Here is a 26,389-nt window from a genome sequence, read left to right as displayed (position 1 = left end):
TTTGCAAAAAATCTTGTTTCATAGGCAGCATTATATTTACCTTAAATTGCTGCAGCTCACTGAGCCTTTGTAGGTAGATGTTCTTGTCTAATTATAATTTAGAAGTGTTTCTTGGAGAAGCTCATGTGCCCCTTCCAGTTTTGAAACCCACTGAGAAAAGATGTCTGTTAGACTCCTGTCTAGAATCCTGAGCTAGCATTAATGCCCCACTTTACTAGGTGCTCTACAGAGTAACGCCTGGTCTACGCGACAGACACATATCAGTATAACTACGTCGCTCGTAGGGGAAAAATCCACGCCCCTGAGCAACGTAGTTATACCAAACACCCCCACCCACCTGCGTGTAGACAGCGCTGTGTCAATGAGAGAGCTTCTGCTGACCTAGCTGCTGCCTCTCAGGAAGGGGGATTAATTACACTGACGGGAGTAGCTCTCCTCCTGGTGTAGCAGCATCTGCAGCGGCACAGCTGCGCAGTACATGAAGACAAGCCCTAAGAAAATTCTTTCTCAGAGTTTACAGCTTAAATAGTCAGGACACAGAGTAGTGCGGAGAAGATAAACAAGCAGAGTAACAGCATGATGGTCTGCAAACTTCAAATCCATTAATTTATATCCTTTTTTTTTAATTTTTGGATAGGGTTTTTTGGGAGGAGATTTCCTAAACCAAGATAAAGGAAAGAGGGGACACTACAGAGAGGAGGACGAGGGGACAGAGGAGGGGAAAAGGGAGGAAAAGGGGAATGAAAATGCAAGTACCAGTAAAGCAGGGGAGAGAATTTTTGCTAAGAGCACTGCCAAAGCACGTCTCCTCGCTACAGCTGGGAACAAATGACCTGTAGATACACAAAGCTGCAGAGCACAAATTCAGACTTTTGTCTTCAAAGAGTTAATTATCCCCCTTATAAACAGGGACAGACTTCTAACATGCTGTTTTTGTACTAAACTTTTAACTAGCTTCCAATAAATTTGCAATTTTTTCATGTCTAGGAAAAATAAGTATGAAAAATCAACCTTTTCAGTTCTGTTACAAACTAAGCATTGTTGCTGGGATGATAGCAGAAAGCAAAAGTAGCACACATAGTGGGAAGCATTCCCACCCTCCAAAAAGAGGATGTTTTTGTAGGAATTAGATCTTGCTTGTTTTACAATATTAATCTTTTTACTCCCCTCTTTTTTCATAGGGTTAATAACTGCAGAAGACAGGCGAGTTGGTACAACCAATCTCCATTTGGATGTGTCTGATGCTGTTAATGTCATGGTGTATGTTGGCATCCCCATTGGGGAAGGAGCCCATGATGATGGTAATATTTTAGATAACTCTCTTTGGACATTTTGGGGTGTAGAAGGAGGTCTTCCATGGTTGTTCAGAAGGCCTTGAAATCTTTGCCAGCTATAAACTGCCTTGGCTATTTGGGCTATGTCTCAGTAGACGTTCAGAGGCATAGACAGTGGTCACTAGTCATTAATGCTTTTTCTAGGACATTACTATGAAAGTAATGGTGGTGTTGTAACTGGATAGTTCTAACCCTTCCTTGGGAGGAAAAACAAAGGTTACTCTAGTCTCAAACTAGAAATTTCTTATGACTAAGTTATCATGCTTCCTTCCAGTTTGCTATTGACTAGCACAATGGCGAAGTTTGTTATGCCGACTTTTGCATGTTAAATACAGGAGCTGTAAATTCATGTGACCTTGTTCAGCTTTTGTGTGGATCCTCCTTTCAGAAGTACTGAAAACAATTGATGAGGGAGATGCTGATGATGTGACAAAGCAGCGAATCCATGAAGGGAAAGAGAAGCCTGGAGCGCTGTGGCACATCTATGCTGCCAAGGATGCTGAGAAGATCCGGGAACTTCTCCGAAAGGTATGATGGTGACTGAAGGAGCTTATGGCCTGACTGGGTCCTAGAAAGGTTTATCAATGGGGGTGTTAAGATTCAAGTTGAGTCTGCTCCAGCTGACGCTCATGAGCACATATACAGATGCACCTACAAAAATCCCAAATGTTTTCCTCTTCTGTGAATGTGGTTTAAGAAAATGACATGTACAGCTGGTCATATATTCAGTGACAAACCACTATTCTGCTGCCTGGATATGGTTTATACTTGTAAATCTGTATGGGCACAATGTCACAGTTTGAGAAAACTGGGAATGAGTTTATGCCCAAGCATGGAGGAAGTGTAAACTTTCACTGTGGGCTAAGACCACAGGGGTGAATGTGGAAGGGATACTTACTGGTATAGATGCCTTGACCTTAAAAGTATTTATGATCTGAGCTGGTAGTATCTCATATTGAAGTAGCTTAAGATCGTGTTTGTCCCCAGTACGTTGGTGCAAAGTACTTTATGAAAAGTAGTACCACTGAACTGCAATATCTTTGTATAAATGTTTTTATATCTTTTGTATTAGGTTGGAGAAGAACAAGGCCAAGAAAATCCCCCGGATCATGATCCAATTCATGACCAAAGTTGGTACCTGGACCAGACCCTACGTAAGCGTCTTTATGAGGAGTATGGAGTACAAGGCTGGGCAATAGTGCAGTTCCTAGGAGATGCTGTGTTTATTCCTGCAGGTGCCCCCCACCAGGTAAATGTCATGCTGTAGAGGCCATAAAGATGATGGCAAGTGAATTTGGGACACTGTAAAACTGTAGTAGTTTGGATTTATAATTTGGCTCCTGAAAGAACTCTGAAGTAAGGCTGCTGTCTTGGGCTCTGCAGTTCTAACAGTACAGTTCTACAGGAGTTATTTAATAGTGCTCAAGCATCACATTGAGCACAATATATATATATAACAAATAAAATTATGTGGCATATTGTGGGTGGGTGTATAAAGTAATGGGATGAAATTAAGAAAGGGAACAATTAGGATGCATGTGAGGGAAAAAAAGGAGATCTTCTTAGGCCACTGAAGAGAATCCCAAGGAAGTAGTGGAAGCCCCATCACTTTGGACATCTAAATCTATGGTAGCTAAAATACTAGAGCAGGGTTTCCCAAACTGTGGTATATGAGGTTGATGGTCTGTCAGTTCACTTCACAGCACTTTTTTTTAAGAAGATAGCCTGTGAAACGACAAAGTTCACTAAAGAATGTACTGTGGAGAGATGGGCCAGCTGGGATCCAATAGGGTTTTTGCTTCTCTAACTTAAGATACAATTCTGTGAATTGTCTTGCAGGAAACTGGAGTGTTTCAATCTTTTTGGTAGATGTGTGTGCAGGAACCTATTGTCCATGGAATTCATTGACATTAATTCTGTTTTGGGTCATTCAGTCTTGTGGTGTATCTAACATCTAATACTATTATTTTTTTCAGGTTCATAATTTGTACAGTTGCATTAAAGTGGCAGAAGATTTTGTATCTCCAGAACACGTAAAGCACTGCTTCCGCCTGACCCAGGAATTCAGGCACCTCTCTAACACTCACACAAACCATGAGGATAAACTGCAGGTAACTATCAGTCCATCCTGCGGGAACAATCTCTGGGTAGATCCTGTATGTTGGAAGTTTTGAAGTCATTTATGAACATGCATATGGCTAGTGAATCAGGAAAAATAAATACTTTACAACTTCGGAGCTTTTAATTTGATAGAAGCATTCCATATTTTTGGCAAAAATCTACATCCTGGGATTTGGCTACCTAAGCAAAAGACTAGCACTAACCTCAATTGAGCTGTCCCTGGAAAGTAACACTTTCATCCTTACATAATGGATCATATTGCTTGGCTCATAAATTATTAAGCTCTGGTGAGGGGAAATGACAGAAGACAAAGCCACCTATTAAATCTCTTGAGTATTGTTGCACGAAGGATTTTACCTTTGTTTCATCACAAGCAAAAACTGTTCTGTTTATAATTATAAAACAAATCACGACCCTCCAGGTTGAGAAATACTGATATAGTATATAGAGCTGTATTCACAAGTCATTGCCTATGTGAAATTTTAGTTTGTACTGACTTCGCTAGTGCTTTTCATATAGCCTGTTGTAAAACTAGACAACTATCTGGATGAGTTGACGAACCTCCTGGAAGAACTCTGCATACTCTGAGGGGTACATGTATGCCTAGTTGAGAACCACTGCACTAGACTACATTATTCTTCTGATACAATGATGCAGATGCACAAGTGCATCCTTAGATGAGTAAGCTGACACAGAGTTAGTGGAAATAGAAAAGCTAGTAGTTGCATTCTTTAAAACAGGTGTCTTTACTGGTCTGAATGGGCCTGATGTCTATCTCTTAAAAGCCAAAAAGGAATTGGAGAGTGAACAGCTGTTGGTTTATGATTTTTCTTTGTGGCAGTAATGGCTGATCTTCATGAATTTATATATAGGGCTTGAAAAATTAATTAAGCATATAATCAAAACTAAACCTGTCAGTCAGAGCTGATACCAAAGATATTGAGCACATGTGCACATGCTTCGTAATGCAGTTATGGAAACTTAATAGGTGATTAGCTAGGGCAAGGGCACTAGGAAATTAACTATCCTGAGGCTTTAGAATTGATAGTGTATCTATTCCTTGTTGCTCTTCTATTCTTATACTGGTACTTACTTTGCATTTTTAAAATGTTTGTTAAAAACTGGTTTAAACTGAGTTGCATAACCTACCTGTTTCAGTGGTGAAGTTAACTCCACAGTTAGGAATAAAAATCAATGTGTTACAAATGGAAAAAAGAGGAAATAGATAGCAGTCAATATACATTAGAAGTTAGGAAAGGTAGAAAATTGTTAAAGGAAGATCTCAGGGAAAAATCCATTGCTGGCAGGGCTAAGAACAATAAGGAGTTTAAATATATTAGGAACACAAGAAACCGTAGAAATGATATAGACTGAGTACTAGATGAAGTAAAATTTTAAAACTAGGTAAAATTGTTAATGACACAGACAAGGCAGACGTGTTCAGTAAAAATTTGTTCCATTTTTTGAAAGAACTAGGATGATGTACTCTTGTCATATAAGGATGATATACTTTCCAGACCGTTAATAAATCAGGATAACGTTAAACATCTAGTAGGGGATAAATACTTTTTTAAAATTGGCAGGCCTGAGTAACTTGCACACACAAAGCAGCAAAGAGTCCTGTGGCACCTTATAGACTAACAGACTTATTAGAGCATAAGCTTTCGTGGGTGAATACCCACTTCGTCGGGTGCATGCATTCACCCATGGAAGCTTATGCTCCAATACATCTGTTAGTCTATAAGGACTCTTTGCCGCTTTTACAGATCCAGACTAACGGCTACCCCTCTGATACTTCCACACACAAGTCATCCAAGTGTTGGCTGAGACCGATCTGTGGCTCACCAGTGTTAATTTTAATAAATCTTGGCATACTAGGGAAATTTCAGGAGATTTGAAGAGTGATAATGAGTGACATTAATCCCTGACAAATGATGGAGAAGCTGATTTGGGAGTCAATCAGTAAATAATTAAAGGATGAGAATATCATGCTAGTCAACATGATTTTATGGAAAATAGGTTTTGTCAATAAACCCAGTTTCATTTTTTGATTATTAAGGTTTGGTGGATAAAGCAAGTAACTGTAGATGTAAAATACTTATCTTTGTAATACGTTTGACTTAATACTGCATGATGTCCTCATTTAAAAAATTAGCATACACAATATCAATAAAGCACATGTTAAATGTATAAAGAACTTGGAACTGTCTGACAGATCTCAAAAAGTAGTTGTCAGTGGAAAGTTATCATTAAACGGGGATGTTCTATTGGGGTGCCATGAGATCAGTACTAGGCCCCAAGCTATTCAACACTTTCTCATCAATGATCTGAAAATTAAATACAAAATCCCTGTTGATGAAAAACATTTGTGGAGGACTCAAAGATTAGACAGATAGCAAATAATGATGACCATGGTAGTCATGCAGAAAGATCTGGGTCACTTGGTAAAGAGGGCCCATTCAATTAGAATGCATTTTAATACACACCCAAATACCAAGTTATACATCTAAGAACAAGTGCAGACAGTACCTACTGAATTGGTGGGGGGCAGACTGTATCCTAGAAAGCAGTGACTCTGAAAAGGAGGAGTCATAGTGGACAAGCGACTTACCTAGGACATCTATGCACTACAGAAATACAAATAAATTATCATATGAGCTCCTAGAGTGATGCTGTGGCAAAGAGGGCAAATGAAATCCTTGGACCTAGGGCTTTGGAGCGGAGCCTGGAGCTGGAGCGCGGAGCAGCTGTGGAGCTGCAGGTTTTTGCCTGGTGCTGGAGCGGAGCCAGAGCACAGCTCCAAACCCCTGCTTGGGATCTATAAGGAGTAGTTGAGTAGGACTAGGGAGGTGACTTTTTTTCCTCTGGATATAGCATTGCTCAGACCCACACTGGAATACTGTATCCTATTCTTATGTCCACATTTTAAAAAGGATGTTGAAATTCGAGAGGGTGCAGAATAGAACCACAAAAATGATTTGAGGACTAGAGAAAATGCCTTACTGTGAGAGACTTAATGAGCTCCATTTGTTTATCAAAAAAAAGATTGAGAGATGACTTGATGACAGAATATACAGGAGAGAAATATTGAGTACTAAAAGACTCTTTAATCTAGTGGAGAAATGCATAACAAGGAACAATGGCTGGAAGCTGAACCCAGACAAAAATTTGTGCCTAATTTTGTAATTTTGAATTTAAAAGTGAGGGTGATTTAACCATTGGAACACACTACCAAGGGTAGCATTGGATTCTCCATCTGTTGATGTCTTTGAATCAAGACATGTGTTAGTCAAAACCTTGCACTCAGCATAGGGATAACTGGGTGAAATTTATGGGTCTGTGATTTACAAGTCAGACTAGATGATTTATTAGTCCATTCTGGCCTTAGTCTATGAATAATTTCCTCCTAATAACATACAACCAATTTGGGCAAGAGTTTAATATGAAAGACTTAATATTTTGCCTGATCTAGTGTCCTTGCAAGGAGAAGCTTAAAATCTAAAAAGATAATAGCCAATAAATTAATCCTGGTTTACCATAAAGTGGATAAATAACATAGAAGTGCAGTTGTTTAATATTAAACTTTTCCTGGAGTCTAATTTTGACATTTATATAACAGTGCTGTTTGCAACTTTGGGAAGCAGCAATAGTATTTAATAAGTTCAGCATTTTTGGTGTGAATCTCTCTTTCTCGGTCTCTGACTCCTCCATGTGAGCATTTTACATCTATTATATATTCAACCCCCAAAGTCTAGTAAATACCTGTTTATGAAGCGGTTGGGGTCACTTGCGTTTGTGTGTGGATGCTAGATTGAATTGGTGGCCTGTAATATACAGGAGTTCAGACTGAATGATCTAGTGGACCCTTCTGGCCTTAAACTCTGACTTCCTGTTAAGGTGGACATGCTGCTCAGGTTTAAAAGTTTGTATTAATTTTTTTTTCTGTTACTTACAGGTGAAGAACATTATCTACCATGCAGTAAAAGATGCTGTTGGCACACTGAAGGCTCATGAATCCAAATTGGCTAGATCTTAGGAGTTGCTAATTCTAACTCACACTCTCTCTCTCTGCGCCCCCCCCAACCCCCCCCTCCGGTGAAGTAAGCCTTTTCTCACAGTACATACAGGGACTGCACATGACTGCCTCTGCAGGAGCAGAGGCCTTTCACTAAGAGCTGGTGTGGTCAGTATTACATACACCCTTCAGCCACTGTTTCTACATTGCCTCAATATTGAAGGTCTGATGGAAGATCGCACTGTTACATGCAGAATTCCTTATTCTAATGAAAGGTGCCATGTCCCTTTCCTGTGGCCTTTTGCAAATTGGAATTGCCTGGAAACCATGTGGTATTCCTCCATATTATGATTAGAAATGGTATAAGAGTGTGGACATTTTTCCTCATGCCTAGTTAGTCTCCAAGAAGTTATAAGGAATGTGCTAGAGGTGGGGTATCCTACTGCAGACCTAGGTAGATAGCTTCTGAATGAGTGTGATCAACAAGAGTCCAACCGCAGACATACACACAATCCTCCCTAGTGCGATACAGGACAAGGAAAAGGGATAAAGCTGTTCTTCACACACCCCTTCTTGTAGCCATTTCTCTATACACTGTAGAATTACAGATCTACAGGGAGAACCCACTGCTTTTCCCAGGAGGTTCCAGGAGTAGGAGAATTGTGTATTTAGTGAAAAACTAGGTTTGTAGTGAAACAGTTAATATTTCATGAAAGTAGATATTTTTAGTATTTTTGAAATATCTCAACTGTTACTGGATTTACAAGGAAAGGCACATTACGTTTAGTCTTCCTTTCAATAAAATCAAGAAATGATTTATAGAAATCAGTCTAAAATAGCACAAAATCAGCCAAAGGAGAGCAAATAGAAACTAACTCCTCACTCCCTACAGATTCCACAAAGTGAGAAGTAAAACAGGACATGTATTTTGTCCTGACATGGAGATGTTGTCCGTCTCCCCTTGCACTGGTAGCTCCAGGCAATATTTCCCCAAGTACCAGTGGTAGCTCGGGATGTCTGTCATTTCCCAAAACTGAAGGAAAATTAATTATCAATATTGGCTTTGTCCAGAAATATTTTCAGTAAATTCAGTTTGGTAGAACTGTATCCAGAATTAACTAAATGTCAGCATTGAAGCGATGATTTCATTGTCCGGGTCCATGGGGAAATGTATCTACCTTATGCCCAGCTGTACTGTAGTGCCACCTGCAGGCCTGTTAATATGTTCACTTTTTAAAATAAAAGTCATTTACTGTACCACTGGACCCTATCCCTTCCTGCCAGTCTCGGCTGCCTCAGCCTCCACAATGATCAAACCACACACAGCACGGTTCCAAGCACCATTTTATGCGGGGAGAAGGGGCGTACACACGGGGGCAGTCCTCCATGGTGCCAGCTGGGCTTACTAGCACAGCACTCCTGCACTGCTTATGCCAGGCTCATGGGCTGGGTGCTCCAGCTGGCCCAGATCCCAGCTGAGAGGGAGCAGGGGGGCCAGTCACAGCCCAGATACAGCCTGGGCTCCAGCTCTCTACCCTACAGCTAGAGGTGTGGTAGGGCAGGACAAGCTGCCTCCCCATGGGCAGAGGGCGAGGTCCACCCCTGCAATGGGCCTGAGTGGGTGCAAAGCCACCACTGCACTTGGCAGAGGGGGGTACTGTCAGTTCACAGGGTGGAGCTGTTACTGGGTGAATGGCTCCAGAGAGGCACCATGACTAGGTGGGCCAGAGGCAGTGCTTGTGACCACGAAGTTCATCCTCCTGCTTTTGGCTCGACCTTGTCACTGCCTCCACCATGTCCTGTCCTCCCCACTCAGGCCAGGTGGCTGCTTCCACCCTCCCCGCCCCCCATTCCTTCCCTCAGGCCAGGTAGCTGCTGCTGCTCCCCCATCCCTCTCAGGCTGGGTGACTGCCCCATTTTCTTTTCTCCTGTTACCTACCCCTCCAGCCCACATGTTAAACCTGTGCAGCCCCCTGTCTCACCTTTGCAGAAGGATGTGAGTCATCCTGTGTGTTTCCATGAAGAGTCCCATGGAACAGCATCGCTTCTCTCTACACTGCTTGCTGTATTCCAGGTAGGTGGATGGTAGTGAGTACTTCATCTCTGAGCTGTGTCTGCCTCCTCTACATACCCTTCCCTTCACACCTGCTGTCTAACAGCTTCTTTGACTGAGGGCAATGATTAAAACATTTAGGACCATGGCCAGAAATAGTCACATCCCTTACCATGCCTTGCTTGGTGCATCACTTTGAAAGGGACTATGAAACTGGCTAGGCATGATGGTCTGGTCTCTTGGTGATTTCAACATCTATTCCTCTTCTCCAGTGTCTATGGTGCACCTGTTGTCGGAGACTGTGCACACAAACCATTCCAAATTCAAAAACACACTTAAAATATAACTCCCCGTGAAAAACAGCTGGTATCTGAGGAGGATGAAGTTAATTCCTTAGTTCCAATTTCTTATTTGTGGGTCCCAGTTTCAGTCAAAGACCACATTTTAAAATTAATAAATCTAAAATTAAATGTTTAGGAAACTTCACCATAAATGAGTGAATTGTATAGCAATTAATGCATTATTTAATTTTTCAAATAAATTTGAATAATAAATACTTTGAAATAAATACTTTTGCTGTAAGTAACAAAATACTTATCAGGTCCCCCGTAAGTGATATGTTCTGTTAGCTATTACTGTTCTTGAGTAAATGTCATTTTCCAAACTAAAGCATTATTCCTGAGCAATAAGAGGATAACCGCAACCCCATTTCCATTTTGTAAATAGCTCTTGAATAAGGAATTAGGTTTTGACTTAGCTACACATGACAGAATACTTTGTGGTCTCCTCAAGGAACAGGTACCTGCAGCTGTTACGAAGTGATTAGAATATGCCACTACCAGAGCCAAAGTTTCATTTCTGGGCTAAACTTTTCCAAATATCATACTCCTGAGTCTATTTTTGTATTTTAGTAAATGTACACTATGAATGTAATATTCATCATTCAACCAGTTTTTTATAAATCCAGCTGTAATGTTCTCAGAAATTTATGGATAATTACAAATTAAGAAGTATATAGTACCCCTGGTTTGTCTTTAGACAAATTAAGAACAGGAAAAGTGGGCAAATTTATCATTTTACTTCATACAAGTATATACATGTATGTAGTTAGTTTTATCAACTAAATACATAATCTCATCAAAAATTAAATGGAGTTTGTATGACAATCTCTTTTCCATAAGCATGTTGACTGACATGAATTATAATCCCATTCTTTTATTGATTGACTTTCATATTCGCTTTTCTGTTTTGCCCAGGATTAATGTCAGGCTCGATTAATAGATTGCAAGACCAGAAGGGACCACTGTGATCATCTAGTCTGGCCTCCTGCATAGTACAAGCCAAAGAACTTCCCTGAAATAATTTCTAGAGCAATTTAGAAAAACATCCAATCTTGATTTAAAAACTGCCAAGGATGTAGAATCCATCATGCCCCTGGTAAATTGTTCAATGGTTAATTACCATCAGTATTAAAAAATTATCTTATTTCCAGTCTGAGTTTGTATAGCTTAAGCTTTCAGTCATTTAATAGCATTAAACCTTTCTGTCCTAGAATGAAGCTCCCTTTGTCAAATGTTTGTTCCCGATGTAGGTACTTCTAATGTGTAATCAAGTCACCCTTTTACCTTCTTTGTTAAACTAAATAGATTGACTCTAAAGGCATGTTTTCCAATCCTTTAATCATTCTTGTGGCTCTTCTGTGAACACTCTCCAGTTTATCAATATCCTTCTTGAATTGTGGTCACCAGAACTGGGCACAATATTCCAGCAGCAGTTGCAGCAATGCCAAATACAGAGGGAAAATAACTTCTCTACTCCTACTAGAGTTTCCAATTTATGTATCCAAGGATCACATTAACCTATTTGGCCACAGTGTCACACTGGGAGCTCATGTTCAACTGATTACCCACTATGACCCCATGTCCCCAAATCTTTTTCAGAATCACTGCTTCCCAGGATAGTCTTCCATCCTGTAATAAGTACGGCCTTCACTCTTTGTTCCTAAATGTTATACATTTACATTTAGCTGTATAAAAAGGCAGGGGCTCAAGTAGGTCTGGGCTCAAGTGGATAGCCTGAGCCTCTGCTGTTACAGCAATGTTGATGCAGCATTTTTTTATCATGCTAGCTCAAACCCCAGTAGCGTGAGTGTTTGCCTCGGCTGGGAGGCTTGCTCCTGTTTCATCTCTCCTGATCAGGGGCCCATGGCATTGCCATTCACAGAGGATAACCAGACAGCCCAAGGACGTTATACTCACCAAGTCCCTCTGCCTCCAAGCACAGGATCCACATCTTTGCACTCTAAAAGTATCCTAGTTGTTGCTCCTATTTCCCTGCTCAAGGGTGTGCACTCGGTTGCGCTCTTTAAAATGAGGACGGATTGGTGAGGTGGGTCGCTGCTTTTTGTAAAGAAAAAAGCTTGTGGTCAGAGACAGCCTGTTCTGAAATAGCAGGGACATGGCAAACGGTCATTTGGATGTGCCACTTGTGGTGACCTGAGAAGTGGTTGGTCACTTATAGCCAGTCAAAGCTCAGGTCTTTATTTGAATTATTTTTATTTAATCAGTTACTAACATAAATTATTCTAAAATTCAATCATTTATTTTGGTGACAGTTCTAATAAAAACAAAAAAAAACCTCTGCTCCTAAGCGACCAGAGGAGCTAGCAAACAGGAGCGGCTAATGGGAGTTTTGTGAGGGACTTTATGGGGAGGTGGGAGAGTGGGGGGCTAGATACATGTAACCTTCCTTAAACTTCTTTAATCTTAAACCACAAAACACCCTCTGATAAAAACAAAACACTAACAACAAAGGAACGAGCTGCTGGAGTACAAAGTGAATGCTGGCAGAAGTCCAGCAACAGAGTGGGGGCTATCCAGTTTATTGCACCCAATGCAGCATGTATGATTACTGGCCCTAGGGACGGGTGGCATATGGGTGAATTCAGTGCAAGGAGCTCCTGGCCCTCAGAGACCGTGTGGCTGAGCTGGAGAAGCTAAGGGAATCAGAAAGGTACATAGACGAGACTTTCCGGGATACAGTAGAACAGTCCGTCCCCTGCTCTCTTCAGCCTCTGTGCTGTTGAGAATGAAAGCCTCAGGGAAGGAGAACATCCCAACTGGGGCCGAGGTAAACGATCCCATAGTTGGGACCCTCCTTCCAGATGATGATGTAGTATCCTCTCACACTGAGGATACCTCTCCAGGAGAGGGAACTCCAGTTATTAGGAAGAGACAGGTATTCGTAATGTGCGATTCGATCATTAGAAACATAGATAGCTGGGTTTGCAATGATTGGGAGAACTTCATGGTGACTTGCCTGCCTGGTGCGAAGGTTGCAATCTCTTGAGACATCTAGATAGACTTATATGTAGTGCTGGGGGAGGAGTTGGTGGTCATCGTACATGTAGGTACCAATGACATAGGGAAGGCTAGGCGGTCCATGGAGGTCCTGGAAGCCAACTTTAGGTTGTTAGATAAGAGATTTGAAGTCCAGGACCTCCATGGTAGCATTCTCTGAGATCCTTCCAGTTCCACATGCAGGGCCGGTTAGACAGGCAGAACTGCAGTATCTCAATGTGTGGATGAGACAATGGGGTAGGGAGGAGGGGCTTAGATTTATTAGGAACCGGGGAAACTTTTGGGAAAGGGGGAGCCTATACAGGAAGGATGGTCTCCACCTAAACCAAAATGGAACCAGCTTGCTCCACTTAAAAAGGTCATAGAGCAGTTTTTAAACTAAGGGCTGGGGGAAAGCCGACAGGTGCAGAGGAGGACATGGTTTGGACAGACACATCCCTTAGGGGAGGCTCTATTAATGGAGATTCTCTTTCCTAATAAGGAGGAGAGTATGGAAGATTTAAAATACAGGTAGGATCTGATGAGAAACTGTCAAATGAGAGAGTCTCATTCAATTACATCATGTAATGGTACAGCTAAAAAGTGACAAGTTTTTAGAGTGCTTATATACCAATGCTAGAAGTCTAAATAATAAAATGGGTGAACTAGAGTGCCTCATATTAAATGAAGATATTGATATAATAGGCATCAGAGTAACTTGGTGGAAAGAGTATAATCAATGGGACTCAGTAGTAACAAGGTACAAAATATATCGGAAGGACAGAACAGGTCGTGCTGGTGAGGGAGTGGTACTATATGTGAAATGAAGTAAAAATCTTAAATGAAGCAAACTGTACCATAGAATCTCTATTAATAATAATTCCATGCTCAAATAATAAGAATATAGCAATAGGGATCTACAGCCTATCCTGAAGGACGACCCATCGCTCTCACAGATCTTGGGAGACAGGCCAGTCCTTGCTTACAGACAGCCCCCCAACCTGAAGCAAATACTCACCAGCAACCACACAACAGAACCACTAACCCAGGAACCTATCCTTGCAACAAAGCCCGTTGCCAACTGTGTCCACATATCTATTCAGGGGACACCATCATAGGACCTAATCACATCAGCCACACTATCAGAGCTCGTTCACCTGCACATCCATCAATGTGATATATGCCATCCTGTGTCAGCAATGCCCCTCTGCCATGTACATTGGTCAAACTGGACAGTCTCTACATAAAAGAATAAATGGACACAAATCATAGATAGATTCATAGATATTTAGGTCAGAAGGGACCATTATGATCATCTAGTCTGACCTCCTGCACAATGCAGGCCACAGAATTTCACCCACCACTCCTAAAAAAGACCTCACACCTATCTCTGTGCTATTGAAGTCCTCAAATTGTAGTTTGAAGACCTCAAGGAGCAGAGAATCCTCCAGCAAGTGCCCCATGCTACAGAGGAAGGCGAAAAACCTCCAGGGCCTTCCAATCTGCCCTGGAGGAAAATTCCTTCCCGACCCCAAATATGGCGATCAGCTAAACCCTGAGCACATGGGCAAGATTCATCAGCCAGATACTACAGAAAATTCTTTCCCGGGTAGCTTGGATCTTACCTCATCTAAAAACCCATCACAGGCCATTGGGCCTATTTACCATGAATATTTAATTACCAAAACCATGTTATCCCATCATACCATCTCCTCCATAAACTTATCGAGTTTAATCTTAAAGCAAGATAGATCTTTTGCCCCCACTACTTCCCTCGGAAGGCTATTCCAAAACTTCACTCCTCTGATGGTTAGAAACCTTCGTCTAATTTCTAATCTAAATTTCCTAGTGGCCAGTTTATATCCATTTGTTCTTGTGTCCACATTGGTACTGAGTTTAAATAATTCCTCTCCCTCTCTGGTATTTATCCCTCTGATATATTTATAGAGAGCAATCATATCTCCCCTCAACCTTCTTTTAGTTAGGCTAAACAAGCCAAGCTCCCTGAGTCTCCTTTCATAAGACAAGTTTTCCATTCCTCGGATCATCCTAGTAGCCCTTCTCTGTACCTGTTCCAGTTTGAATTCATCCTTCTTAAACATGGGAGACCAGAACTGCACACAGTATTCCAGGTGAGGTCTCACCAGTGCCTTATATAACGGTACTAAAACCTCCTTATCCCTACTGGAAATACCTCTCCTGATGCATCCCAAGACGACATTAGCTTTTTTCACAGCCATTTCACATTGGCAGCTCATAGTCATCCTATGATCAACCAATACTCCAAGGTCCTTTTCCTCCTCCGTTACTTCTAGTTGATGCGTCCCTAGCTTATAACTAAAATTCTTGTTATTAATCCCTAAATGCATGACCTTACACTTCTCACTATTAAATTTCATCCTATTCCTATTACTCCAGTTTACAAAGTCATCCAGATCCTCCTGTAGGGTATCCCTGTCCTTCTCTAAATTAGCAATACCTCCCAGCTTTGTATCATCTGCAAACTTTATTAGCACACTCCCACTTTTTGTGCCCAGGTCAGTAATAAAAAGATTAAATAAGATTGGTCCCAAAACTGATCCTTGAGGAACTCCACTGGTAACCTCCCTCCAACTTGACAGTTCACCTTTCAGTAGGACCCGTTGTAGTCTCCCCTTTAACCAATTCCCTATCCACCTTTCAATTTTCCTATTGATGCCCATCTTATCCAATTTAACTAATAATTCCCCATGTGGCACAGTATCAAACGCCTTACTAAAATCTAAGTAAATTAGATCCACTGCGTTTCCTTTATCTAAAAAATCTGTTACTCTCTCAAAGAAGGAGATCAGGTTGGTTTGGCACGATCTACCTTTTGTAAAACCATGTTGTATTTTGTCCCATTTACCATTGACTTCAATGTCCTTAACTACCTTCTCCTTCAAAAATTTTTCCAAGACCTTGCATACTACAGATGTCAAACTAACAGGCCTATAATTACTTGGATCACTTTTTTTCCCTTTCTTAAAAATAGGAACTATGTTAGCAATTCTCCAATCATACGGTACAACCCCTGAGTTTACAGATTCATTAAAAATTCTTGCTAATGGGCTTGCAATTTCTTGTGCCAATTCTTTTAATATTCTTGGATGAAGATTATCTGGGCCCCCCGATTTAGTCCCATTAAGCTGTTTGAGTTTTGCTTCTACCTCAGATATGGTGATGTCTACCTCCATATCCTCATTCCCATTTATCATGCTACCATTATCCCTAAGATCCTCTTTAGTCTTATTAAAGACTGAGGCAAAGTATTTGTTTAGATATTGGGCCATGCCTAGATTATCCTTGACCTCCACTCCATCCTCAGTTTTTAGCGGTCCCACTTCTTCTTTCTTTGTTTTCTTCCTATTTATATGACTATAGAACCTTTTACTATTGGTTTGAATTCCCTTTGCAAGATCCAACTCTACTTGACTTTTAGCCTGTCTCACTTTATCCCTACATATTCTGACCTCAATAAGGTAGCTTTCCTTACTGATCCCTCCCTTCTTCCACTCCCTATATGCTTTCTGCTTTTTCTTAATTACCTCTCTAAGATGCTTGCTCATCCAGCTTGGTCTACAACTCCTGCCTATGAATTTTTTCCCCTTTCTTGGGATGCAGGCTTCCGATAGCTTTTGCAGCTTTAATTTAAAATAATCCCAGGCCTCCTCTACCTTTAAACCCATAAATTCTTCAGTCCAATCCACTTCCCTAACTAATTTCCTTAATTTTTGAAAGTCAGCCCTTTTGAAATCAAAAACCCTAGTAGCAGATTTATTTTTGTTAATCCTTCCATTCAATTTGAACTGAATTAGCTCATGATCACTTGAGCCAAGATTATCCCCTACAACCATTTCCTCTATGAGGTCCTCATTACTCACCAAGACCAAATCTAAAATGGCATCCCCTCTAGTCGGTTCAGCAACTACTTGCTGAAGGAATCCATCAGCTATCGCATCTAGGAAAATCTGAGCCCTATTATTATTACTAGCACTCGTCCTCCAGTCTATATCTGGGAAGTTAAAGTCTCCCATGATCACACAGTTTCCATTAGTATTTACTTTATTAAAAACATTAAAAAGGGCTCTATCCATATCCAAATTAGATCCCGGCGGTCTATAGCACACCCCAAGCACTATCCCAGGGGAGGCTCTAATAGTTTTCTTCCCCAATTTAATTGTTGCCCAGACAGACTCAGTCATATCCATTTCATCGCTTCTTATTTCTTTACATTCTATCTCATCATTGATATACAGTGCTACTCCACCACCTTTACCTTTATTTCGGTCTTTCCTAAACAGCACAGACCCTTCAATACCTGTAGCCCAGTCATGACGACTATTCCACCAGGTCTCTGTTATACCTATAATATCTGGTTTCACTTCCTGCACCAGTAACTCTAGTTCCTCCATTTTGTTACCTAGGCTCCTTGCATTAGTGTACAAACATCTTAATTTTTGCTGTTTGGCCTCACTCACATTCTGTACCCTATTAGGCACGGTTATTTTACTACCAGTATAACCTATTAGACTTGTATCTACACTGCCCTTCCTCCTACCTACAGCTGTATCCACTCTTACTTCATTTTCTTCAGATGTCAAGAATTATAACGTTCAAAAACCAGTCAGAGAACACTTCAATCTCTCTGGTCATTCGATTAGAGACCTAAAAGTGACAATTCTTCAACAAAAAAACTTCAAAAACAGACTCCAACGAGAGACTGCTGAATTCCAATTAATTTGCAAACTGGATACAATTAACTTAGGCTTGAATAGAGACTGGGAGTGGATGGGTCATTACACAAAGTACAACTATTTCCCCATGTTTATTTCCCCCCACCCCACCCCACTGTTCCTCAGACGTTCTTGTCAACCGCTGGAAATAGCCCACTTTGATGATCACTACAAAAGGTTTTCGCCCCTCCCACCCTCCTGCTCTCCTGCTGGTATTAGTTCATCTTAAGCGATCACTTGCCATACGGTGTAACACCCATTGTTTCATGTTTTCTGTGTATATAAATTTCCCTACTGTATTTTCCACTGAATGCATCCGATGAAGTGAGCTGTACCTCACAAAAGCTTATGCTCAAATAAATTGGTTAGTCTCTAAGGTGCCACAAGTAATCCTTTTCTTTTTGCGAATACAGACTAACACAGCTGCTACTCTGAAACCAGTAGGGATACATTACTGACCACCTGACCAGGAGGGTGATAGTGACTGTGAAATACTCAGGGAGATTAGAGAGGCAATTAAAATAAACTCGATAATGGGGAATTTCACCTATCCCCATATTGACTGGGTACATATCACCTCAAGCCGGGATGCAGAGATAAAGTTTCTTGACACCTTAAATGACTGCTTCTTGGAGCAACTAGTCCTGGAACCCACAAGAGGAGAGGTAATTCTTGATTTAGTCCTAAGTGGAGCACAGGATCAGGTCCAAGATGTGTGAATATAGCTGGACCACTTGGTAATAGTGACCATAATATAATTAAATTTAACATCCCTGTGTCTGGGAAAACACCACAGCGGCCCAACACCGTAGCTTTTAATTTCAGAAAGGGGACCTACACAAAAATGAGGAGGTTAGTTAAACAGAAATTAAAAGGGACAGTGCCAAAAGTGAAATCCCTGCAAGCTGCATGGAAACTTATTAAAGATACCATAATAGAAGCTCAACTTAAATGTAAACCCCAAATTAAAAAAACATAGTAAGAGAACCAAAAAAGAGCCACCACGGCTAAACAATAAAGTAAAAGAAGCAGAGAGGGGCAAAAAGTCATCCTTTAAAAAGTGGAAGTTAAATCCTAGTGAGGAAAATTGAAATGAGCATAAACTCTGGCAAATAAGGTGTAAACATATAATTAGGCAGGCCAAAAAACAATTCGAAGAATAGCTAGCTAAACGCTCAAAGTAATAGCAAAAAATATTTTAAGTGCATGAGAAGCAGGAAGCCTGCTAAACACCCAATGGGGCCACTGGACAATCGAGATGCTAAAGGAGAACTCCAAGACAATAAGGCCATTGTGGAGAAACTAAATAAATGAATTCTCTGCATTGGTCTTCATGGCTGAGGATGCGAGGGAGATTCCCAAGCCTGAGCCATTCTTTTTAGGTGACAAATCTGAGGAACTGTTCCAGACTGAGATGTCATTAGAGGAGGTTTTGGAACAAATTGATAAACTAAACAGTAATAAGTCACCAGGACCAGATGGTATTCACCCAAGAGTTCTGAAGGAACTCAAATGTGAAATTGCAGAACTACTAAGGGCTTGTCTACATGGGCAAGTTTCATCGCCAAAAACTGCCTTTTGGTGACAAATAGCGATAGCGTACACACTGCAATGAGACTTTCGTTGGGGAAAAAACACCCAGTTTTGGTGACACAAAACTTCCACCCCTGCAAGAGACTTTTGTCTTTTCTTCTCCCTTTATTGTCAACAAACAGCCAGTGTAGACACCACGCCTTTTTTTCCCCAATTTTATTGGCCTCCAGAAAGCATCCCAGAATTTCCATGCTACTGCTCTGGTCAGCGGTTTGAACTCCGCTGCCCTGCAGCCAACTCATCCCTCCCCCTTGCAAGCCCCAGGAATTTTAAATCTCATTTCCTGCTTGCTGGCTTCCCATGTGAGCTTCCAGGTGGCTTCCCAGGTAAACATGGCTGGCTATTGCATCAAACGTGCTCCCGCGAGGGCCATCGCTGAGGTGTTGGAGCTGATCAGTATATGGGGCGAGGAGTCAGTTCAGTCGCAGCTGCAATTGAATCAGGACACATGGGCAAATTTCTCAAGACTTGTGTGAAAAGGGCTATGATCGGGACATGCAGCAGTGCAGAGCGAAGATAAAGGAGCTGAGGCAAGCATACCATAAGGCCAAACCATCACTCCGGTGGTGCACCTAAGACCTGCCACTTCTATAAGGAGCTGAATGCTATCCTCGGTGGTGACCCCACCTCCATTGCCAATAGCCCCGTGGATACTTCGGAGGCATCAGAAAGAGGGTAATGCAGAGGCTGATATTCTGGATGAAGAAGTGAAGCTAGAAGAGGATGTAGAGCTCCCAGCGGGGTCGCCCATTGGGGCAAGCAGCCAGGAACTTTTCTCCACTCCAAAAGTGCTCTACAGGGAGGAGGAAGCAAATGAGACGCTGGGTAAGTTGCTGTGGTTTGTGTAGGGAATCAAAAAGTGGGAGACAGGTAATTTGATGTGTTTTATGTGAGCTGGACATTGCCCTGTGTAGCTAATCTACATGGCCAAGCAGGGTGTCCATGGACATTGAGACCTGGAGGGAAGCCTCCAGAGAGAGGCTCTGGAAAGTTTCCAAGAGGTACTTGTTAATCCTCTGCTGCAGATTCCAAGGGATTGCCACCTTGTTAGTTTCCCCCATTGTAGGAAACTGTACCATGATATTTACCAATCATTGGAGCAGGGACCAAAGCGGCACACAGCTGAGCTGCATATAGACTGGGGTGAAAGCCGTCAAGCATGCAGTAGTTGAGCTCTGGTTTCCCTGCTCACCCGCAGCAGTGAGATGTCAGCAAGCAGGTTGGCCGCCTGTGAAACAGTGTGTTATAATTTTAGAATGAGTTCCTTGCAAAGCTGCCCTGCAAGCTGTGACCATTTTGCCTATATGCACAACCGCCTTCCCCCCACTCCCGACACTCACCATGATTGGGGTGCTTATGGAGCTGTGTGCCTGCCAAGAGTCAATGAGAAAGTGATTGCTACTAGTTGCAAAAGGCCTTTGTTACTGAAGTTTCGATCTTTTGCTGGAATGTAACAATCCCTCTTCTGTGCATTGCCCACAGCAGCCAAGACCTTGAGGAACACACCACACACCCCTGCTGACCGGCTTCGGAAGAAGCCGAGATGCACCAAAGAAGACATGTTCAGGGAGATGTTGCAGCGCAATGAGAGACAGACCAGAGAACACAGAGTGCTGGGAAGCCAATGCAGCATTTGCTAGGCGAGCGGATGATAAGTTATGGAGGATCAGGCCGGGATGCTCAAGTTCTTGATACAGCTGCAGACTGAACAGATCCGTGGTCAACTTCCACTGCAGCACATGTACAATTCTTTGCCAGCCCCATCCCCCTCTATGCCCACACATTCCTTTTCACTTCACAGGCCTCCTGAGTTTCCCCATCACTCCACCCCTCTCACAGCTTGAACAATGATAGCTGGAGCTGTCTCACAGTTGTGAGGTTTTACCCTTTTTAACAATAAATAAAGGCTAAGGTGTTTAATGGTACAGCATTTTTATTCTGTGTTCTACAAAAGCATATAGCAATCAATTCACTCTTGGGAACAGGATTCTAAAGCATTTTGTTGCAAGGATCTTGAGCCCCAAAATTGTACATAGATGCACCAGGAAAGCAACTCCAAAGTGGACATGTGTTACTGCCCCGCATTGTCAAAGTGATTCCTCAAAGCAACTCTGATGTTAATAGCAGCCTTCTGGGCTCCTCTGACAGCCCTAGCATTTCGTTGTTCAAACTGTGCAGCCAAGTGCTCTGCCTCAGTGCTCCACACCTGAGCAAACATTTCACCCTTAGATTCACACAGATTATGCAAAGTGTAGCACGTGACTATGACCACGGGAATATTATCCTTGGTAAGGTCTAGCCTGCCATTGAGACACCTCCAGCGAGCTTTCAAACGGCCAAAGGCACATTCGACTACCATGCAGCACCTGCTTAGCCTGTTGTTAAAACACTCCTTGCTGCTGTCCAGGTGCCCTGTGTAAGGTTTGATGAGCCAGGGCTGTAAGAATGTGAGCGAGGCCAAACAGCAACAATTAAGATGTTTGTACACTAATGCGAGGAGCCGAGGTAACAAAATGGAGGAACCAGAGCTACTGGTGCAGGAAGTGAAAGCAGATATTCTAGGGAGAACAGAAACAGGGTGGAATAGTCGTCAGGACTGGACTACGGGTATTGAGGGGGACGTGCTGTTTAGGAAAGACAGAAATAAAGGCAAAGGTGGTGGAGTAGCACTGTATATCAATGATGAGGTCGACTGTAAAGAAATAAGAAGTGATGGAATGGATAAGACAGAGTCTGTCTGGGCAAAAATCACATTGGGGAAGAAAACTACTAGAGCCTGCCCTGGGATAGTGCTTCAGGTGTGCTATAGACCGCCGGGAACCGATGTGGATATGGATAGAGGCCTCTTTAATGTTTCTAATGAAGTAAATACTAACAGAAATTGTGTGATCATGGGACACTTTAACTTCCCAGATATAGACTGGAGGACAAGTGCTAGTAATAATAATAGGGCTCAGATTTTCCTGGCTGCGATAGCTGATGGATTCCTTCACCAAGTAGTTGCTGAACCAACAAGAGGGGATGCCACTTCAGAGTTGGTTTTGGTGAGTAGTGAGAACCTCATAGAAGAAGTGGTTGTAGGGGACAACCTTGGTTCAAGTGATCATGAGCTAATTCAGTTCAAACTAAATGGAAGGATAAACAAAAATAGATCTGGGACTAGGGTTTTTGATTTCAAAAGGGCTAACTTTTTTTAAAAATTAAGGAAATTAGTTAGGGAAGTGGATTGGACTGAAGAACTTGTGGATCTAAAGGCGAAGGAGGCCTGGAATTACTTCAAGTCAAAGTTGTACATAGATGCACCAGGAAAGCAACTCAGAAACTATCAGAAGCCTGCATCCCAAGAAAGGGGAAAAAATTCATAGGCAGAAGTTGTAGACCAAACTGGATGAGCAAGCATCTCAGAGAGGTGATTAAGAAAAAGCAGAAAGCCTACACGGAGTGGACTATGGGAGGGATTAGCAAGGAAAGCTACCTTACTGAGGTCAGAACATGTAGGGATAAAGTGAGATGGCCTAAAAGTCATGTAGAGTTGGACCTTGCAAAGGGAATTAAAACCAATAGTAAAAGGTTCTATAGCCATATAAATAAGAAGAAAACAAAGAAAGAAAAACTGGGACCGCTAAACACTGAGGATGGAGTGGAGATTAAGGATAATCTAGGCATGGCCCAATATCTAAACAAATACTTTGCCTCAGTCTTTAATAAGGCTAATGAGGGGCTTAGGGACAGTGGTAGGACAACAAATGGGAATGAGGATATGGAGGTAGATATTATCACATCCAAGGTAGAAGCCAAACTTGAACAGCTTAATGGGACTAAATCGGGGGTCCCAGATAATCTTCATCCAAGAATATTAGAGGAACTGGCACATGAAATTGCAAGCCCATTAGCAAAAAATTTTAATGAATCTGTAAACTCAGGGGTTGTACCATATGACTGGAGAATTGCTAACATAGTTCCTATTTTTAAGAAAGGGAAAAAAAGTGATCCGAGTAACTACAGGCCTGTTAGTTTGACATCTGTAGCATGCAAGGTCTTGGAAAAAATTTTGAAGGAGAAAGTAGTTAAGGACATTGAGGTCAATGGTAATTGGAACAAAATACAACATGGTTTTACAAAAGGTAGATCATGTCAAACCAATCTGATCTTCTTTGAGAAGGTAACAGATTTTTTTAGACAAAGGAAACACAGTGGATCTAATTTACCTCAATTTCAGTACGACATTTGATACGGTGCCACATGGGGAATTAGCTAAATTGGAAAAGATGGGGATCAATATGAAAATTGAAAGGTAGATAAGGAACTGGTTAAAGGGGAGACTACAGTGAGTCACACTGAAAGGTGAACTGTCAGGCTGGAAGGAGGTTACTAGTGGAGTTCCTCAGGGATCTGTTTTGGGACCAATCTTATTTAATCTTTTTATTACTGACCTTGGCACAAAAACCAGGAATGTGCTATAAAGTTTGCAGATGACACAAAGCTGGGAGGTATTGCCAATACAGAGAAGGACCAGGATATCCTACAGGAAGATCTGGATGACCTTGTAAACTGGAGTAATAGGATGATATTTAATAGTGAAAAGTGCAAGGTCATGCATTTAGGGATTAATAACAAGAATTTTTGTTATAAACTGGGGATGTATCACTTGGAAGTAACAGAGGACGAGAAGGACCTCCGAGTATTGGTTGATCACAGGATGACTATGAGCTGCCAATGTGATATGGCCGTGAAAAAAGCTAATGTAGTCTTGGGATGCATCAGGCAAGGTGTTTCCGGCAGAGATAAGGCGGTGTTAGTACTGTTATACAAGGCACTGGTGAGAACTCATCTGGAATATTGTGTGCAGTTCTGGTGTCCCATGTTTAAGAAAGATGAATTCAAATTGGAACAGGTACAGAGAAGGGCTACTAGGATGATCCGAGGAATGGAAAACCTGTCTTATGAAAGGAGACTCAAGGAGCATGGCTTGTTTAGCCTAACCAAAAGAAGGCTGAGAGGAGATATGATTGCTCTCTATAAATATATCAGAGGGATAAATACCACGGAGGGAGAAGAATTATTATTTAAGCTCAGTACCAATGTGGACACAAGAACAAATGCATATAAACTGGTCATCAATAAGTTGAAATTAGATGAAGGTTTCTAACCATCAGAGGAGTGAAGTTCTGGAACAGCCTTCCAAGGGAAGCAGTGGGGGAAAAAGACATATCTGGCTTCAAGACTAAGTTTGATAAGTTTATGGAAGGGATGATATGATGGGATAGCCTAATTTTGGCAATTAATTGATCTTCAATTATTAGCAGTAGATATGCCCAATGGCAGTGATGGGATGTTAGATGGGGTGGGATCTGAGTTACTTCAGAGAATTCTTTCCTGGGTGTCTGGTTGGTGAGTCTTGCCCACATGCTCAGGGTTTAGCTGATCGCCATATTTGGGGTCGGGAAGGAATTTTCCTCCAGGGCAGATTGGCAGAGGCCCTGGGGGTTTTCGCCTTCTTCTGCAGCATGGGGCATGGGTCACTTGCTGGAGGATTCTCTGCACCTTGAAGTCTTTAAATCATGATTTGAGGACTTCAATAGCTCAGACATAGGTTAGGTGTTTGTTACAGGAGTGGGTGGGTGAGATTCTGTGGCCTGCGTTGTGCAGGAGGTCAGACTATATGATCATAATGGTCCCTTCTGACCTTAAAGTCTATGATTCTATGAAGGGGTAAGCCAGGTCTCCCAAGATTACTATGGGAATTTCCACATCCCCCACTGTGATCTTGTGGTCTGGAAAGAAAGTCCCTGCCTGCAGCTTTCTGTACAGGCCACTGTTCCTGAAGATGCGTGCCTGCACTGATGTCCGTGATATGTCCCTGGTGATCCACAAGTGTCTCCAACATCATAGAGAAGTATCGATTCCTATTGATGTATTCTGAGGCAAGGTGGTCTGGTGCTAAAATTGGAATGTGTGTGCCATCAATTGCCCCACCACAGTTCGGGAAACCCATCTCTGCAAAGCCATCCACGATTTCATGCACATTTCCCAGAGTCACGGTCCTCTGCAGCAGGATGGGATTTATTGCCCTGCACACTTGGAGTAATACAGCCCCAACAGTGGACTTCCCCACTCCAAATTGATTTGCAACTGACTGGTAGCAGTCTGGATTCACCAGCTTCCACACAGCAATTGCAACACGCTTCTCTACCAAAAGGGCAGCTCATTTTGTGTCCTCGCACCGCAGGTCAGGTGCCAGCTCAGCACATAGCTCCAGGAAGGTTGCTTTACGCATCCTAAAGTTCTGTAGCCACTGGTCGTCATCCCACACCTGCACGACAATGCGATCCCACCAAACAGCGCTTGTTTCCCTAGCCCAAAAGCAAAGGTCTACTGTATGCAGCTGCTCTGTGAACACCAAAAGCACTACGTTGCTGCCGTCCATATCACACTTGGGTGCCTGCAATTCATCCTCTGTCAGTAACTTTGCGAGTAACTCTGCTGCCATGCACTATGTCCTCACGACAGTTAACAGTGCATAGGAGAGAAGTGTGGGATCCAGCCTCTCTCACTGCAGAAGTTGGCACGCAGTACAAAGACTGACAGTTGGAAAAATGGCACAAAAGGAAAGCCAGAACAGCACAAAAGGAAACCAGAAACCATTGGAGGGCTGGGACAAAAAGCAGTGCATGATGGGACATTTTGCATGTCCCAGGATGCGCCGTGCTCCGTTTCCGCCTTCCCACAACACCTAGTGACAGATGGTGTCACCAGGCACTGTGTGATACATACCCACAGTGCATTGCTCACACGGTCGACAATGGTGCCCCAAATGTGAACACGATCTGTTGACAGAGGGAGCAAATATAGACTCACTTTGGTGACTTTGCTTTTGTCGATTTTTTTCGTGTTGACATTAGTTTCACTGACAAAACTTACCAGTGTAGACAAACCCTAACTGTAGTTTGTAACCTATTATGTAAATCAGCCTCTGTACCAAATGACTGGAGAATAGCTAATGTGACCCCAATTTTTAAAAAGGGCTCCAGAGGTGATTCCAGCAGTTAGGGGCCGGTAAGCCTGACTTCTGTACCAGACAAACTGGTTGAAACTATAGTAAAGAACAGAATTGTCAGACACAAAGATGAACATAATCTGTTGGGGGAAAGTCAATGTGGTTTTTGTAAAGGGAAATCATG

At 42.1% G+C, this 26,389-nt stretch overlaps 1 protein-coding gene across 2 annotated transcripts in view; it reads left to right on the top strand.

Moving 5' to 3' along the window:
- KDM3B (lysine demethylase 3B) overlaps positions 1 to 8,727 on the top strand; it is a 132,435-nt gene extending 123,708 nt beyond the window's left edge. For both annotated transcript variants that reach the window (XM_073355003.2, XM_073355005.1), the window contains 5 exons: positions 1,182 to 1,301; positions 1,723 to 1,862; positions 2,407 to 2,583; positions 3,311 to 3,445; positions 7,411 to 8,727. In XM_073355003.2, the coding sequence (XP_073211104.1) occupies positions 1,182 to 1,301; positions 1,723 to 1,862; positions 2,407 to 2,583; positions 3,311 to 3,445; positions 7,411 to 7,491 (653 nt within the window). In that variant the 3' untranslated portion in view covers positions 7,492 to 8,727. The remainder of the gene's footprint in view (positions 1 to 1,181; positions 1,302 to 1,722; positions 1,863 to 2,406; positions 2,584 to 3,310; positions 3,446 to 7,410) is intronic.
- The last annotated feature ends 17,662 nt before the right edge of the window (positions 8,728 to 26,389 follow it).

This window comes from Lepidochelys kempii, chromosome 8, assembly GCF_965140285.1.
Source record: "Lepidochelys kempii isolate rLepKem1 chromosome 8, rLepKem1.hap1, whole genome shotgun sequence".
In the NCBI taxonomy this organism is placed as follows: domain Eukaryota; kingdom Metazoa; phylum Chordata; order Testudines; family Cheloniidae; genus Lepidochelys; species Lepidochelys kempii.
The sequence above is the reverse complement of the archived record's forward strand: the minus strand, read 5'-3'. Positions and strand labels throughout refer to the sequence as shown.